The sequence below is a fragment of the Phaethon lepturus genome, unplaced genomic scaffold, assembly GCF_000687285.1.
Source record: "Phaethon lepturus isolate BGI_N335 unplaced genomic scaffold, ASM68728v1 Scaffold48879, whole genome shotgun sequence".
Lineage (NCBI taxonomy): Eukaryota > Metazoa > Chordata > Aves > Phaethontiformes > Phaethontidae > Phaethon > Phaethon lepturus.
Genome location: NW_010566457.1, coordinates 1 through 14,658, shown reverse-complemented (window position 1 = coordinate 14,658; position 14,658 = coordinate 1). Strand labels below are relative to the sequence as shown.

Genomic DNA, 14,658 nt, shown 5'->3' with positions numbered 1-14,658 from the left:
GGGCGGGCGAGCCCGCGCCGCAGTACGTCCCGATGACTTTCCGTTTTCCTGGAGTGCTACACGTGTGCTTGTGTCGGTGGGAAGATAGAGGAGCAGGCTCCTTTATCTGAGCATCGTTACTATCACTTTTTATCTGCATGCAAAGAAGCCTGGTGGAGGGTTAAGATTCTTCGGGGTTTGGATCTTGACTCTTGCTGTGAGGTGGGTATCAAGCTTCGTAGTAGCTGTCCTGACCAAACAGTTTTTTTTCTTATGACTGTTTTTCAGCCCCAAGATGAAATAGAAGTTGAAGATGGGTTTAAACAGTATGATGGTAAGGCTTTGCTACAGTGTTACCGAAATGTAACTCAAAAGCTCTGAGTGTTTTGATCCTTTATGTGCGCTGTTTTTGTACTGACTCTATTACAAGAGGATATTTCATTACTGCTTAATGATAGTTGCCTGTCTTGCCTTAGTGATTAGTGCATTAGATATGGAAGCTATGATGAGTACCATAAATGCTTGGATAAAAAACCCAGTCAAGTTTGAACGTTCTCATGGGATCAACAACACACTGGATGCCCAGATCTTACAAGATAAGGAGGGAAGAGATGAAACAATCCACATTCTTATCATTGAAGGCTTTCTACTTTACACCTACAGGTAATCAAATGTGCCTTCATATATTTTGACTTTTACATGGTTTTACATGACAGGCAAACCTCCAAGGGAATAACAAAGACCTGTTCTAAACCAAGAGTTAGCAGCTGGTATTGATTACCGCTGAGTTTAGGTGTCATAAATCAGAAGATGGCTCTAGGTACAGGAAATGGGTGCAGTTTTACCTTTCCATTTCTTGCTACTAATCAAACAGCCTAGCTGTAACCAAACATGTATTTCTTTCAGGCCACTGATTGACGTATTCCACCATCGGTACTTTCTTTCCATCCCATATGAAGAGTGTAAAAGGAGAAGAAGGTAAGTTTATCTTTCTAAGTTCCCTTGCTAGCCCAATAACATTTTTCTCCATTCAAGACTTTGTTTCTCTAAAGCTTTTAAATAAGAAAGGATAAACACTAGTGTTACAAGACTGTAGCTTTCTTCACCAAACGAACCCAAAACCTTCCTACTGTATATGTGAGGCTAATGCTCAGATCTTTCAACAGGCGTTCTCCCTTTCTGGTTTTTCAATGATAAGGTTCCTAGGTCTTGGGGTTTCATATTTGGCTGTATTGTTGTACATGTACACTGTTCTTAATGCAAATGAAATGTGTTAAACTTGAAAAAGTACATTTTGGAGGAATATGCAGACGGCTATTTTATCCAAAGTTCTGCTAAACCTTTGAGGGAAGGTTATTCGTTAGTGTTAAGATCAGTGTGTCTTAGGAATCTTTTCTGTGACTTGAATGCTTTGCACCTGCACATCAAAATCCAACTTTTCTGGGGTATCTTTATGCTTGCAGCTCACGCTAAATACTGACTTTTGATAAACTCAAAAACTGCATTGGAGACAACGGGCTCAGGCTAGTGTGTAGAGAAACTTAATGAACTGTCATTTCCCTGAGCTGTAATTAGATTACTCTTGAATAACAGTGTCTTAACTAACTTACAGCTCAAGGAATTACACTGTACCAGATCCACCTGGATTGTTTGATGGCCATGTTTGGCCTATGTATGTAAAGCACAGGAAGATAATGGAAGATCTGGGAGTTGATGTGGGTAAGTCTTTAATGACAAAAGCACTTTTTAAGGATTGTTTTTTGAGAGTCCTTTTCAAACCTGAGACATACATACTTGTTAGATGCATGAGAGGAGTTGAAGCAGGTGGAGTGAGGGAGTGTATTTCTCTGGTATCAGTCAAGGGCATGCCCTTTAAATTAGGATCTGGCAGGCTTACAGAAACATTCAATTACAGCGCTCTTAATTTTACTTTCTTACTTTAAGTGCACTTGAATGGAACAAAATCAAAGGAGGAGCTGTTTAATGATGTGTATGGACAGATCCAAAATAAGATTGAAGAATTACTTAACATGCAGGTACGTGTTCGTGTTCATAATTGCAACTCAAAGGCAACCCTTTTGAAGGCAATGTTGAAAAAGCATGAAGCTGTAACTTGAAATATGTTCATGTATATCTTTCTGTTTAGAAATAAGCTGCTGCTGCTGACTCTTGTGAGTGAAGATGATTCCTGTTTGCTCTGCGTTGTCTACCTGACTGCCAGTGAAGTTCCAGCTTCTGTGAAGACTCAACTCTTAAATTCAGTTTTGTTCAATCTTCCCTTGAAACCGAGTTATATATGGTCATAATTAAAAAGCACTTCCCCCTTGTCTGTCATCTTAATTTGTGCTTTAGCGTAGTCTGTGGCCTCAGATGATCTCAGTCTTCTCCCAGACTCCAGTCTGTGGGGAATTCCTTTCACATGTTCTTAACTTCTGAGAGTAAAATGTTATAGTGGAACTGATGTGAAGTGGCACAACTATCCTAGGAGCGTTGTGTACATATGTGTGTGTGTATATATATGCACACATGCTGCTTTGAGTTCCTTTCAATAACCTGCATCAAATTCTATAATCTGTCTCATTAGGCAATAAGTATGCTTCTTGATGAAGAAATTAGGATTGACTTTGCTTTTCAGAAATGAGAGAACAACAGGAGCTTTTTCAGGCCATTTTATTAAATCCAGTGCATGGATTGATCTCAGTTGCAGACAATGCAGTTTAGAGTGGGGGAGAAAATTTTCCATATACAACAGCTTTAAAATTACTGATTGCTGTAGAAGACTTCAGTATTCTGTAGCTTAAGGCAAGTTTAAACTCCTGTGTATGTACAGAAGTAGTTTAAGGCCTTGGTTTCCATAGAAGAGTGGTGAAAGAACATAGGAAGGCTTAATCCCTAGTAGGGGGAAAATTGAATTTAGGACAAAAACTTGATTTGAAGAAAAAAAGTCTGCTAGGTAGTCAAAGAGGGAAGATATGTATTGATCCATTGTGAGACCAGTCCTTTTTCTTTGAAAGGGTTTGACCAACACTAGGAACCAGTAGTTACTTCAAGCCCAGATGCAGTAGCTTCCTGATGGGAGCTGGTCCTCCCCAGTATCCCCTAGAAATGGAGAAAGTTGTTAAATCAAGTTTTATGTATATACTATCAAAGTCAGGCTTGGAAGGGAAAGACACCATACGTGCTGCGACTGAGTGTTAAGGGTTTGGTTTGGAGAATCATTTCAGTTTGAGATTTTCAGTTGAGCAAGGGGTGCCCTTCTGTGCATTTCAACCCTGTTCTGCCTGAACAAACCCCTGTTACTAGCTAAGTGCCCAAAATCTTCAGCTAGTTGAGGTCTTAGTCATGACTAAGCATGCACTCTGTTTGCTTCTATTCTAGCAAGGAACTAAGCCAGAACAGGTATCTGTACCTGGCTTTTCTGAATGATCACAGCAGCTCTGCCTGCTCAGAATCAAAATACTTACTTAAGTAGTGCATTCCAATAGAGAAAAGGCATCATATCAGCTTTCATATGGTACATGGTTACTCTCTCCTTACTCTGGTCAATGGGAAAGGTCTCCAAAGGCTGAGCATTGTAGTCAAATTCTGCTAGAATCACCTTGTTGTAGCCTGTTACTAGTGGGCAGGAAGTATATCCGTCATACTGCAATGAAGAATACCCCCTTTTCATTAATCTGCGCCCAATCCAAGTGCAGAGGTACGACAAGCCATATGGTTAACATTGATGTTTCAAAATAACTTACTAGGAGGTTTCCACGTTTATAGCATTAATACCAACGAGTTTGGAAGGCTGCTAAGCCAATTACGGCTTAATAACCATTTTCTTTCAAATGTAGATGGTAGATTTGCATAACAACAGTGCTTAAATGGGAACTAACCTAGAACAATAGGGCTTTGTGTCATTAATTGTTGGTTATTATTGTAACCAGTAGAATAGGTGACCAGTAAATCAGGATATGAGCTGGCACTGGCTTTAACAGTATAAAAATGTAATCTTTAATCTAGTTGCAAGAATCTCCAGAGGATCACAGGAGTATAGATGATGATATTCAGGTTGGTACCCCAAGGAATATTAATTCAGAAGCCATATGTAAAATGAAAGCCAAGTCTCAAAGAGAAACTGGAACATAATTATAGGCTTAACATCTTCTGTAGTACAAAACCTTCAATTTAACTTCTTAAAAGATCATGTTCTGTACAGGGGAGCCAAGTTTAACAATGTACAGATGTGTCAAGTTTGCAAGGGTTTTCCTGGAGTAGGGATTGTACTAGTCAATGGTTTAAATAAGTCACCTGCATTGGTGAATAACTCAGACTAATCGGCCATTAAACTTCTTTCAACTCAGAAATCAGAGAACTGGACAGTATTTTTAATGGCAGTATCGAGAATATGAATTACGCAACCAAATTACTACTATGACATACAGTATTTAGCCATTTAGCACCAGAACTGCCGCTGCAAAGCCCTTCCTGCCTTCCGGTTCATGACTTCCTGCATCCTGCATAACAATGGAGAAAACATTCAAGATAACTCCTCCCTAAGACAAGATCCGTAGGTACCTTTTTAGTTGGCAACCGGTTCTTCATTACCAGGGAAATAGTTTTATCAAGGACTCCAGACTGGGCAGCTGCATAAAAAAGAAAAAGTGTATTAAGGCTTTGTTTCAGGCAGCAATTCTTGTCTTTGCAAGAGCAAACACTACTAGTCAGGCATTTTGTTGGACAATTCAGCTGTAATTGAATTTGCCTGTCAAATCAGTTTGGGGAGTTTACAGTTTTAGGTAAGAAAAAAAATATTTGGAAGAATGGTTTGGCCTCTCCGTTTCCAACATGCTAAAGTTTAATGAAACTTGAGCTGTATGTTTTTAGCCTATGCCATTCTCCTATACTGAATTATACTTTCTCAGTCTTCCCACACATTAAGATTCTGGCACACTGAAGTTTTGTTTCATTTTGAGTGCTGTAAGGGAAGTATTCTACACCCATTTTCTGGAATAGTTAACGATACCATTCTTCACGCTACACCAATAACATACCGTATAGCCTTTTTTTCCCCACACCAATATCATACAGTATAGCCTTTCTTTTTTTCCACCCTTTGCCTTTTTTTTTTTCAGTTGTGAGACCATAAAGTGTTTTTATATTGGAGCCTGTAGCTACAAGTACAGAACATGGGATTCTTCAACAGTGACTTATCAGTTAGCTGACACATATGCATGAGCTGCTCAGATAGAGCAGCAAGTTTTGTTACCAAATGACGACGGAATGCAAGAGCAGTACACTCATTTTATGCTGTTCCATGAACACAGAAAAGAGAATTAGTTCATCTGTGAGGCATTTGGGACAAGAGAACTGTGGGTTAATGGCATCAGCATGGTCTGTAGCTAATTAGTTGGCCCAGGAGACTTAGATCTTTTTGGAAGTTAGAAATAATTGAAGTCAAGACCTCAGGAGTAACAAACCAAACAAAAAGCTTACTGTCACTCTTACACTTTTCACTACACACACAAAACACACATGTGCAACTTTACCTACAGCTGCAGCAGTTTTTGATGTTGGAAGGTTGGTGCAGTCTCCAATACCAAATACATTGGGATACTTTTTATGTTGTAGAGTTTCCTTATCTACATCCACCCAGCCAATTTCATCTGAGACAGGACTGTTGATGAGTACCTCAGGTGGCCCCATTGGGGGTGTGACATGAAGCATTTCATACTAGACAGAAAGAAAAGGCACTCAACAGCTAGTGTATCCGAGCAAATCATACCTGTGTTGATATAAGGCAGTAAGTGCAGCGTGGAGAGGGCTTTCTTGGTTTGTTGTTTTTTTAAAAAACACAAGTATATAGAATGAAAATTTACTCTCCAATTTGAAGTGCATCCTTTTATTAACATGAACCTTATCAGGCAACTCTATTTAGACTGGCATTAACAGCAATTTGCCTTCCTCCGTAAACATCTGAGACATTTCCAGCTTGTACTAACACGGCATACAGGACTCCAGGCATGATTTATGAAATATTTTTTTCTTCTCTCCACCTTAGTTTCAAACTTCTTAATTTTCTGCTAAAATTAGAGACGGTACTCTCAGCGGTACACAACAAAGCACACATTATATTATACAGTGTGGCAGTTATGTTACAGTATATAAGGAAAGGAGATAGGCCCAAACTAGAGGTCTGAAAGCTCCTGACCTGATGAACTTCAGTCACTCCGGGTTTGTCCAAGTTTTCAAACACAGCTTCTCGCTTGTCTGCTCGAACTTCTACAAGGTTGCGCTTATAGTTAACAGCAATATTCCTCTCTTTTACTATTTCAAGCAATGCATCAGCATACTTCTTAACACCAAAAATGACACCAAGTGAAGTGTTGAACATTATGTTTGCTTTGGAACGTTTTCCTGTCTGCACAGAGAGATCAAATTAGCCTTTTCTATTAAGAAACTGTGACAAGCTAGCAGAGACAAAGAACATGCTGCACTACTGAAGAGCTGATAGATGTATTAATGCAGTTCAATTAGTAATGAAGTATTAACATCAGGACTCTTGAGATAGAGCTATTTCACACCATGTTAGAAGGTAAACAAGGTAATCTTTGCCCTGAGTGAGGTACTGAAGACACCCCACACAAACTGCTAGTGAGAAGAGGTGGCTGCAATTCACTGAGGAACTGCCATATGCAGGTTAAGCATTTGTGGCAGCTTAGCATTATATAGCTTTCTGAACCTTCAGTTCTATGCATTATTCAGATAGCTCATGAAACTTAAACACATATGAAGCCTGAGACTTCCACTTGAAGTTGTCTTTTGTTTCCACTAAGCTTGCTTTAACAGCCTGGCTAAGACTCCTCCTGATGCTGAGACAGTACACCACAAGGAGCAAGCATAGCCACTTTTCAGACTAGCAGAAAGACAAATGGCAACAGGTATTAAGTACTTAAAGTAACAAGAATTACTTAATTCCAGCCAGCATGATTTTAGTGCACCACCTGAAGTTATAAATTAGGCTGAGAACAGTTGTATCTGTAGCTCACCAGATACAGGGTAAGCAATTCTTTCCTTATGGATTCTGAATTCGACAAGTTTCTCCAGTATTAAATATATGTTAAATATTTATGTACAATTCAGTTAGCTTCATTTATTATACATTAATAATAGCAAAAGCAACTCAGTCACTTTAATAATCCTGCGTCACATTCCTCTTCTGTGGTTTTTATTTGTTTTAAAAGATCATATGAACCCCTTAGAGTAAGCCTTCCTTCCAACCGTGGGAACAAGCACTGTCAGAGAGAGTAAAATACTTACTTTCCTCCAGTAGGCCTCTGATAAATACATGATCTTCTGAGGAGCCCCTGCACACTTCACTGGAGTATTTGGAAAAGTGAAGATAGCATTTCCTTCCTTGAAATCTTGTAAAGCTTTCCATGTTTTCTCTACCGTATGAACTGAATAATTGGAACCTATTTTAGGGTGATGAAAACCCTCAGGCAAGCCTTTGATCTAAGAAAATGAAATTAAGGTTTAAAGTACAGGTGGCAAAAATTTTGTCATCATTGTCAAGTATTAAATGCACACTTGAGAAATAGCTACTTAAGAAGCCTCTAGCAAAAAGACAGTCCATACATACTTGCTAGTTGGCATTTTTGAAAATAAGCCTAGAAATCAAACATATTTCCATTAGAACTTAGTAGATGCAACATCTACTGAAATGACTCTGCTCTGCAACGTCTGTAGCATAAGTGTTCAGTGCAGACCCAGACCCAAGTTTTTGTAGACCAGTGCATGAAATTCGGAGTAAGAATATATAAAGTCAGTGCCACACCATCGTAAGTAAAAATCATGTAATAAAAAAAAAAAAGGGGCATTATGAAAATCTGTAAGGTGAATGAAACTTTTTAGTAGTCAGTTGCAGATACCTGCATTTCCTCATATTATTTTGTTTTAACTCAACTGTCTCCATTAATTATTTCACTACTACTATGCCTGCACATCTGCTTGTGAGAAAGGGAGTTGTCCCCATTTCAAAATAATGGGTTGCAGAAATTCTGTGAGAAAACCAACTCGTTACATGCACTGCAATGTGTTTGGGACATTACAGTCTACACCAGGAGGTCTGCTGTTGCTGAAGACAAGTAAGAGAAACCATCCCTCATTTTAAACTGGCCACTTGCATTTTAAAGCCGTATAAATCTGTTACTATGAATTTTATTCACTACAGAGTAATAGTGATTAACTCTATTACATGGCTTCTACTACTGAATACTGAATTTAGTTTTATTGGGTTGTACTGAAGAGATATATATGAAGACTGACAGGGTCACTGAATGCAATGCAATTCCTCATTCCACTAAGCTAATCACCAGCATTTATCTGGTGTGACTATAGTTAACTAAGACCAGCTCTTGCTTTGTGTATGCCTTGGGAGCTATTCAGAGAGATACTCAAATATGTTATTCAGGTCAGGTTAAAACCATGAGAGTCAAATTGCTCAAACATCTTGCCTCTGTGTTTTCCTACGTATCGCTATGTTCGTTCCTGTGCCATACAATGGCATTAACATTTTGTCTGAGTGTCACTGTATAGTGTACAGGAAACCTAGCAGATGGGGAGGGCTCCAGAGCCTATTTATCACAAGCATGGTAACCCAGCCGGGTCCCTTTTGAAGTGCATCCTTTAAGAAAGGTGAGGGTGAGTCAAATTAATTCTGCAGGACAGATTTTACTCACTGCTGTGTGTTCCTCACTGCTGTTTACATTAGTGATGCTTCAGACCACAGTCAGCATACCATCTCATTATTACAGGCTGCCTTTAAGTTCTAGCTTTAACTTGCTGCCCCATCTGCTGATACTGCCAGAGATGCAAAGCAGCTGTCTTACAAGACCTTCCCAAGGGTAATTTGAGTTATTACATAGAGATCTGTGGAAGGAGTAGAGTCATTAGGCTGTCTTCTGGCTCTTAGTTAGTATTAGCATTCAATATCTTGCAGTAAAAAACAGCCATTTACTTTAGTGAATCATAAGGGCATGTGATGCCATTAAAACTAATAAAAACATTATTACTGTGAAACAAATACCTTTTCGTAATGCAGACTAATCCCAAGGGCAATTATCAGATACTTGTAAGAAATCTGTTGCGTAAGGAGAAAAAAAAGTATTTTAGACAAAACCTGAAACATTACCTCAAAGCAAATTTAAGTTATCTGACAGCAACAGAGTCATAAGGCAAGGAGATATAGGGAGCATTAGTAATAGTACTGTTAAGGTCTAAGAATAATTTATAGTTAAAATGCTAACTGCATTATGAGTTATACACGGAGCCTTTGCTATGCACAAAACAGTGTTTGGAGGAAAATATTCTATCTTTTGTGTTCAGTTCACTATAAACAGGGAAAAGACTTATGATAATGATATTTTAAGTTGATGTTATTCTAACCTAGTTATCTATAACAATTTTCATTAGAAACATATTTTAGGATCAAGTACTTCTCATAAGACTAAGTGGAATTTCCTGGCTTCCTAGATGCTGGAAGAAGGTCTTGCTCCATAGGCAAGGGGATCTGCAGGAGGTAGACAGACAACTCATGACACAGAGTAAGAGACTAAGAATATATATATATTTTTTTAACATTATTACCTTGATATCATTCTCCAGCCAGATACAGTTCTTATCTGGATCCAAAGCTGTAACTCGAGATTTGATCCACTCGACACCTTTAGGCATTACGCTTCCTGTTGGACGCGCAGAAGTTGCCAGCTGCTTTGCACCACCGCCAACCAGGGTCCACAGTGGCTGATAGTAATGAGTCTGAAAGAAATGTTCAAATGGACATTTAAGAACTGTTTAAAGGGACTTTAAGATGACGGTACATCACTCCACATAGGTAGCAATGTGCTCTTAACATTGTATTATTCTTAACAAAAGAAGCTGTATAAAAAACCAAGAGTTTTGCATGACAAAGCTGGAGGGATGCATGTATCTCTATCATGGAGCAACAAATTTCATGCAAAGCCTTCTACAAGATGGCTAGTTGGCTTCCTCTCCACTTTCCTTTCCTCTCCAGTTAAAAATGTGGGGTTGGAGAGGGATGAGAATCAGACCAATCTGGTCATGTATGTAAAAACGCTTATTCTTTTCAATGCTTTACAGACAAGGAAGACTTACCTTACTTGGCTCAACAACAGCCACATTTTCTGCCCCAACTTTCCTCTTCATCCGAGCACTCATGGTGATTCCACCAGCGCCTCCACCCAACACAAGTACTTCATAATAATCCTTGGCAGCACATCTGGCTGCTGTATGTAAGCCGAAGAAGCCCACCCTCTGCATTCCTGGTTTCAGCAGCCGTACACCAGGACAGAGACAGGAACAGGAGGACACGACTCCAATTGCTGACATCTTTCAGTAGGTGGAAAGCTGCAAGATAAGGAAGGGCACCAGTAACAATTGCAGAAGGTAGAATTTATATTTATTTGTATGCCTGGATGAGTCTTCAAGGCAAGAATTATAATTCTAAACCTTTGTTGCAGCTAAGCCACTAATTTGCAAATGGATTGTAATCAGTCTGGGGAAGAAGGAAAAAAAAAAGTCAATCATGGCCTCTGCCAGGAAATTGCAATTTCATACAAGCAAATAAATTCTAACAAAGCATAAGAACATTTTCTGGTTACTGTGGCAGGAAAGCGTATCTGATCCTATGGCACAGGCGATGCATAGGCTGTAACTCCAGCTGTAATATTACAACCCCGAAGAGATGAATGCTGCAAAAAGGAACAAGAATTTGCTAGGTGTTGTAGATCACTGAAATAGTGAACAAGGTAGTTGTGTCGAGGTTCTGAGTGCCTTTCCACTCACTGTAATGTCAGCCAAACACATCATTACCTTGGTACTTTAATGTTAGGATGTACCAGCATATGCACACATCAGACACCCCGCAGGGTGCAAGCCATCAGGGTAAGCATGCCCAGTTCTATGGTGCTTTGCGCAAGGGCATGTGTAATAGGCCATTCTTACAGAAGCAGTGAGCCCTAAGCTTGATAGGAAAACAAATTTCAATTAAACAAGAGTTTACATCTTCCTAGATCTGGGATCTTTGTGTATACCCAAAATACTTAGTTCTCTATCCATGGTCACCTCTTAGCTTTTACATCCAGCAAAGTAGCTGGAAACAAAGGTCAGAAGCCCATACTTATCCTTGCTACAGCTACACCCTGTCAACTGTGTTATCCAGAAGACAGTCAAAGTTAACCCATGTTTCCTTCCCTCTGCTAGAGTGAACAAGAGCTTTTCCTGTTCTAAATCCATTATTTGCATGGCTGAACATCAGTTTTTAGCTTTTCAGTGATAAAACAGGTATAAATTATTTTTAATTCCGTTCCTTACTGGCACATTGCCAATAAAGAATGAGTAAGCATTGTAACCTGAAAAGCAACTTACGATAAGACTTTCCTGTGTTCTACACCTGCTTCCCTTTGTTTAATTCCTCAAGTCATTAGGCAAGAATTCCAGCTTTTTCACTTAAGGGGTAGAACTCATTTATGGTACTTACAGGCAGGAGTTTGAAAACTAAACTAGAAACCTCAAATATTTTAAAGAAAATCTTCCAAAGTCAGCTTCAGAAATTCTCCACTATGCTAGATGTAGTTGAGCAATTCATTTTGCACCTTCATGTGCTATCTTAACATCCCTCATCTCCACATATCCCAATTTTTTTTATGAAGTCCCATTATTAACCCCTACAGTACAATTAATTTGGGACAGAGAGGGAGAATCTCAGAGATCTCCACTGTAAAACAAATTTTAATAATTTTGTTTTACAGAAAGCTTCCAAGACGCAGACATATTCTTCCCCTCCCCGTTCAAAATAAAAAACCCCAAATCTAGAATAAGTTAGTTTCACTTCAGAAGGTTGCTTATCATGTATCTGGTGCAGGCAGTTATTTAAAGATGTGGACAGACTGCTCAAGCAAGGGGAGGAAGTTGTTCTAGCCCTAGAAATAGAAGTTACCTGACAGAGTTGTGTCCTGCTTACTCCAAGCCAGAGAGAGATGAATTGTGAAGAATAAGTTTTGCAATTTCCATTTGCGATGCAGTTTTAAGAGTGACATCCTGTTTCCGGAAGCTCATGAACAGAGGATTTTGCTTTGCGTTTTATTAAACACACAGAACAGGCACAGTGGCCTGCTGATTGACGACTTACAGCATGTCTGGACCAAGAGAACAAAACCTCATTTTGTAGTGCTAACTAAGGAATAATTATTCTCTCTGACCAAATAGATTTTGAAGTAAGCACGCTTATAAGCACACACAAGATGTAGCTTAACGAACAGCAGTCTAATTTATGCAAATGCAGTATTATATTGTTGTCAAGCTGTTTCAGAGTATACAGAAACAAACAATCTGAAGTGTGATTTGTAGATAGCTATTTTAAAAAACAGCAAAATCCTTCATATTAAACTCCCAAGTTAGAGAGCAGCTGTACAATCAAGTCAGTCAAAACACATCAACCCTCTACTTTGGGCACTGGAGATAAGGAACAAGGAATTAGAACAAAAATGAAGGTAAGGTGGAAAATTTGTAATTAGCCTGCTGAATCGAGCTGAAATTTTAAGCTTTTACAAGACCATTTTAACACACAGCACACTTATCCATCACCCTTTAAACTATGCACAACAAAACGTGACCATTGATATTAGCCTTAGACAACATGAAATCACATTCCTAATGAAGATCCATATGCAAGTCTTAGAGCACTGCCGAGACAGGTCAAGCCTACAATACACTCCTCCACCCTCGTCAGGGCTCTGCCTAGCCTGAGACAGTTCTGCTGTTTAAAACTAGTTCTGTCACCAGGAGAGGTAAATCTGTTCTACAGATGCTTTCAGGACATGATGGTTTCTTACAGCATCAGCAGCTTGTATAATGCTACTGCAGCACAACTCACCTACCACCACATAACAGTCAGGGCAAGGTGACTCACCATAAGTCCACAAGAAATGTCCTATCTACCATGAGAGCTAGGATTCCAAAGCTTGTTCTTCTTTTTCCTCCTTTTTAAAACCAGACTTTTTTTTTAAACAGACTTAGCTTGAAGATAATCAAGCTATCCATTCATAAATCTCTTTTCCCTTTTACTGTAAAGCTATTTGTTTGCATGCTTTTAGAATAACTCTGTTTAATTAATACTGAAGAAAACACATGTTGAAAAATCATAGTTAAACCTGACCAGTATTATTTAATGTTTGAATGCCATCAAGCACGTTAAGGTAGTACAAGCATAAAACCAGTGACTTTTAAGTTTAAAAACATGAAATAGAAAACACAGTTTTCCGGACTTCATGGTTTATATCCCTTCAAGAGATGGAAAAACAAACATAAGGAACTATCTTCATTAAGCTGTTCTTGAACAAATCAATGACATTTCTACAAGCATCACAGAGGAAATTAATTGATTAGCTTTTTTTAAAAAAAAAACTTTAAAGAAAAATCTTGCAGAAAATAGGTTTATTAGGTAATATATTACAATTTAATATTTTTGTGCATTTTAACCAATTCCAATCTCTATCCAAGAAAACAGATTCAACAGAACAGGGTAAGTGTTCCTCAGCCAGTTCTGTGCAGACCCCAAACCAGAGCAGCTAAAATCCACCTAACTGCATTCATTACACCTTTTGCTATAACCTACCGTCCAGCCTATAAACAAGCTCAAAGTGTAAAGGTTATCTTTGGCTACAGTTCTCCACGTATTAATGACCACAAGTAAATAAAATCAACCTCTAAGCAATACAGATGTGGACAATAAGTCAGAAATGTAACTCTGGCAATTACAAGATAAGTAGTTAATTACAAGCACCAAAATTCAATCTCTTCTCACATGCACTTATTAGGTCCACTAGCTGATCTAACACGCAAGGCACTTTGTCACAATTAATTTTGCAGTCTTACGCAGGAGAGGTATGACAGAACAGGTACATCCTCAGACCCACGGGAAACACCCCGAATACCACGAGTTACAAGCCAAGCTCCTGACAAGTCTGTAGATTCACATCTAGTAGGTAAGCCTCGAGAGACACAACTAGTGCCTGTAACCCACGCACGACACTTCATGCGGAGACACTCAGGACTTTTCTCCCTCTCCGGAGTACCTATTGTATGTTTAGCTCCCAAGGCTGACTTCTTCATTGAGTCAGTTTATGAACCTTCTGTTGCAGGGAGTTAAAACAAATGAAGTTAGAAAAGCCTTACTAGCAAGAGTAAAGGTTGTTACAACTGTCCTCTCAACAGCTGGCCACAGATTAACAGTTTAAATACTCCACCCCCGCACAAACGCTCGGCAGCTCCGGCGTGCTAGCATGGCAGGCAGCAGTTTTTCACCCCGTTGCAAAGCCTGCACGCCTTACGCACCAAGCTCTCAACGGGGAAACGGTTACCAGCCTCCGAGCCAGCCACACAGCGGGTCAGCGTGCTCGGCTCTCCCTGCCACCGCGGTCCTCGCCCAAGTCGGACACCCCCAGGTGCGAGGGGAGGCAAACCCAGCCCCGCGCCCGAGGAGAGCTACTGCACAAGGCAGCGCCGGCAGCTCTCAGCAGCAATGGCTGTGGGTGCAGCAAACCCGAGACCAGAGGTACCCGGTGCCGCAGGGAGCCCCAGAGCAGCGGCGCTGCCCTGGCCGTGCTCAGCGAGACC

At 39.7% G+C, this 14,658-nt stretch overlaps 2 protein-coding genes across 2 annotated transcripts; one reads left to right on the top strand and one right to left on the bottom strand.

Annotated features, from left to right (window-relative positions):
• Positions 1-229: 229 nt before the first annotated feature.
• Positions 230-2,319, top strand: LOC104615193 (nicotinamide riboside kinase 2-like). The gene is made up of 6 exons (XM_010295483.1): positions 230-313; positions 456-642; positions 886-957; positions 1,592-1,698; positions 1,924-2,015; positions 2,126-2,319. The coding sequence occupies exons 1-6, from the start codon at positions 253-255 to the stop codon at positions 2,129-2,131; spliced, it is 525 nt and encodes a 174-aa protein (XP_010293785.1). The 5' UTR covers positions 230-252; the 3' UTR covers positions 2,132-2,319.
• A 545-nt stretch (positions 2,320-2,864) lies between these two features.
• On the bottom strand, positions 2,865-10,395 carry SQRDL (sulfide quinone reductase-like (yeast)). Its single transcript, XM_010295482.1, has 9 exons — positions 10,138-10,395; positions 9,610-9,780; positions 9,050-9,103; positions 7,282-7,476; positions 6,173-6,382; positions 5,511-5,694; positions 4,540-4,607; positions 3,444-3,622; positions 2,865-3,078 (listed from the first exon to the last, which is right to left on the bottom strand). Exons 1-9 carry the CDS (start codon positions 10,369-10,371, stop codon positions 3,021-3,023), a joined length of 1,353 nt encoding a protein of 450 aa, XP_010293784.1. The 5' UTR covers positions 10,372-10,395; the 3' UTR covers positions 2,865-3,020.
• Positions 10,396-14,658: the final 4,263 nt, after the last annotated feature.

Excerpts from the sequence above, each read along its gene's own strand:
- LOC104615193 (XM_010295483.1), top strand. The coding sequence starts at position 253 with ATGACTGTTTTTCAGCCCCAAGATGAAATAGAAGTTGAAGATGGGTTT. Across the intron at positions 314-455 it reads TGGGTTTAAACAGTATGATG|TGATTAGTGCATTAGATATG; the intron begins GTAAGGCTTTGC and ends GTCTTGCCTTAG. Across the intron at positions 958-1,591 it reads GAGTGTAAAAGGAGAAGAAG|CTCAAGGAATTACACTGTAC; the intron begins GTAAGTTTATCT and ends ACTAACTTACAG.
- SQRDL (XM_010295482.1), bottom strand. The coding sequence starts at position 10,371 with ATGTCAGCAATTGGAGTCGTGTCCTCCTGTTCCTGTCTCTGTCCTGGT. Across the intron at positions 7,477-9,049 it reads TTAGTCTGCATTACGAAAAG|ATCAAAGGCTTGCCTGAGGG; the intron begins GTATTTGTTTCA and ends TCATTTTCTTAG. Across the intron at positions 4,608-5,510 it reads AAAAACTGCTGCAGCTGTAG|CTGCCCAGTCTGGAGTCCTT; the intron begins GTAAAGTTGCAC and ends TTTTTTATGCAG.